At 34.5% G+C, this 3,207-nt stretch overlaps 1 protein-coding gene across 1 annotated transcript in view; it reads right to left on the bottom strand.

The window, feature by feature from the left end:
- Positions 1-3,207, bottom strand: part of LOC114068944 (secretory carrier-associated membrane protein 1-like) — a 62,299-nt gene that overhangs the window by 52,151 nt on the left and 6,941 nt on the right. Inside the window, 1 exon segment of the mRNA XM_027905420.1 lies at positions 2,562-2,690. Within this exon segment, the coding sequence (XP_027761221.1) occupies positions 2,562-2,690 (129 nt within the window).

The raw sequence follows: 3,207 nt of genomic DNA, 5'->3' as shown, positions 1-3,207 counted from the left end.
CCCTCTCCTGGGCCCCCAAAGACCCTCCTTCCCTTCTTCCCCTAGCTATCCCTTCCCCCTGAATGAATAAACATATCCTCCTAACCAATATCTTCAAACCTCCTTATCAGAAATCCTCGAGATTCGAGGGTTCAAACCACCAACCTACCCCTGTCCCAGAACCTTCTATACCCTCCCTATAAAAGCACCAGTGTAATAAAGGAATCGACCATTTTGCTGGACATGTAACCTGTGTGTATGTGTCTAATTCCCTACGCAAGATGCGCTCTGGGCCGGATGCATGGGCATAACCCCCCCCATTCATCATCACCCCGTGGGAAAAATGGCTGGAAAATAGGCTTTTCAATCAAAAAATATTTGGTGTCAGATAACAATCAAGAGACGTGGGACGTTTCCCTAGTAACAGCATACAAAGATCTAAAAAGTAGTGCCTGATGCTACAGAGCCAGGATAACTGCCAATCTATCTGCAAGCAACTAGAACAGCAATGGTTGCAAAAACAAGATAGTATAGAAAAGCTCCACTGGCAGCTGACAGAAGCCATTGTTAATTGATTGCTGTAGTTCACAAAAACATGAGAGCAGTCAGTCAGTTAAAAAAAGAAAAGCTCTCCCTGGGAAAAAAAAAAACAAACAAACACAAACAAAAAAATTTGTGCAAAAAGAAAACCACATCAAGGAATCCGAAAACTCCAATTTGAGATACACATAGAGAAAGGATAAATTCACAGAATAGGGATACAAGCAGAGAAAAAGAGCATTTAGATCTGAAGCAGGTAAAAGTTTCCTCAGATACATAAAAGCCATGAATAAAGATATAAAAATTGCTACCAACCAAAGCAAAACCCAAAAATATGAAATAGAAAGGTGTGTTCTTAGGGCTGCTAAAAAGGAAGAGGGAAACTAACCTACTTTATGAAGTGCTGAGCAGGCAGTGCTAGATTTATCCAAATGTGATCATATTCACAGATCCCCTAGACCCTACAAGGTCTAGGAAGTTCTGGAAGAGGAAATAAAATGTAGGGTAGAGCAACAAGGAGAAACAGGTTGGTTTGCTATGGTAATGAGTGCCTCCACTGAGGAAGCAAAGCCAAACCCCATAGAAAGAAGAATCATGAGGATCGATTCAACAGCCAGCTCTAAGGTACGAAGTTTTATACTCAATCTTTTTATTTTTTTAGTCTGAAATAGATTTTGTCTTTCTTTTTTTTATTATGTCCACTTCCTTCTTTCCTTCATGAATAATTCCTGAGTCAGAGTACAAGAGCTAAAGAAGGAAAAGAACAAGAGGACTCAGTTAAAAATCTGTCTACCTAGAAGATAATGTCACGTTAGTATAAGAGCATACCTTGTAAACATTTTAAAATACTATAATGTCATTGCTTCCTTTATTTATTGCCATAAGAAGGAAAAAGAAAAACAGTATTAATATTCTAATTCTCACTGCCCAACTTCACCTTGTGTTTGAAACATACAGCACTTTTAGAACAATCCTGCAAATGGCCAGAATTAGTAACTACCCTAGAATTTTGGAGTACTTGATCTTAGATTTCATATAAAACTTAAATATCTGTCAGATTTATGAGAGTGACTAGTCCCACCTTCTACAGTGGATCTAGTTGCTTAAACATTTATAACCCAACAATGAATATAAAAAGCCGTGGATTACGATGAAGTGGAATTTATTTGATTCAATGCTGACTGCTGATTTTATGTTTTTCAATAACATGTTTCAATCACAGTAATAAGATTACCAGATTAACAGGTAAAATTATGCAGATTTGAAAAAAAAATACAGAAGAGTTCTGAAATTTACATTCCCTTTAAGTATGCTAAAAATATATTAATGGCATCAGAGCACCTAAATCTTTGGAATTTCATCAGTCTCAGAGTATTTATTAGGCTCTCATCACACTGGACAAGGCAGAAAAAACAAATGTCGTGGCATTTGTACATTTCGTTCATTCAGCGTTTTTCCAGCCAAAACATGGCACCTGAATGAAAGCAAAATTAACCCCGTGTGTAGAGCATTCTTGGTGTACAGTTGTAACATGGACTGATTCTTCAGCTAACTTAATTTACACTATGTTTTTAAATAGACTAAAATTATATTGTCTCCACTATAGACTGAATCTATGTTAAACTATATAAAATTATGTTATTATAAAGTAAATGGATATTACACTTCTTAAACTCAAAAGTCTATTAACACTGATGGTGAATTATATTTCTCATTATATAAGCTGATTTTAAAAATAGTAAAATTATTTCTAAAGTAATAAAAGGTCAAAGCTCATTTTACAACAACACAGATATTTAAAACAGAAAACTGCAATATACTATAACCAAATTGCCTTAGAGTAATTCTCCTTTTTTCATGGAAATTTTTATTAAATAATCCAATACCTTTAAAACTGAAGCTAACAAAAAGATTTCACTTCAATATTTGACTTCTGAATTTTAAAAAAATTCTCATTACAGATATTGCAAAAGCCGAAGTAGCAGGTATGTATCATCAAGTTCAAATAGGCACTTTGTTTTTTCCTTAAAAAAAATACTTACACATCCACAAATAGTACATATTCTTTACTGTCTTCTGAAATTCTACAGGAATGTCTACAGAAAAGTCCTGCTAGAAACATGGACCCACTGGAAAATTCTGAGGAAGAGGTGGCCAGTTATTTTTTCTACCTGCAAATCAGAAAGAAAAAAAAAGGAAAAAAGTGCTCTATAAGACAGTTTTAATCTCTGTATACTAGAAAGAGAGATGCATTTGGAGTTGTTCAAATTGTTTTATGCATGTTTCACAAGTGTATAGATAATTTGGGCTACCAAAACCCCAAGGTTTTATCAGCAATCCTCACACAACACTAAAAACAAACTTCAGAAATAAAATACAATGAAGTGCAGACAGATCAAGGAAAGTACAATATTTTATTTATGTAAAAGATTAAGCAGGCATCTGACAGTTCCTATAAAGTAATGAGAAAATTCTTCACAAAACAGAGTTCCTTGACTTTGATACCTTGGAGTGTTGATGTTTTGATTTTTTTAATTTTTGTAGATCTTAGAAGTAGTTATGTAGTAAAAGTAGATTTTAGAGTAGCAGCAATATTACCCTTTACCCTTAACACACCAGCTCAAACCCTTGTTACTCATTCCCATATCAATTCCCTAAATTCTTTAGCATATTTAGTCTCTTTTTTCA

The sequence above is a fragment of the Empidonax traillii genome, unplaced genomic scaffold, assembly GCF_003031625.1.
Source record: "Empidonax traillii isolate 1590-97213 ecotype Southwest subspecies unplaced genomic scaffold, ASM303162v1 scaffold1153:size175901, whole genome shotgun sequence".
NCBI classification, from domain to species: domain Eukaryota; kingdom Metazoa; phylum Chordata; class Aves; order Passeriformes; family Tyrannidae; genus Empidonax; species Empidonax traillii.
This window is presented reverse-complemented; position numbering and strand designations above follow the sequence as displayed.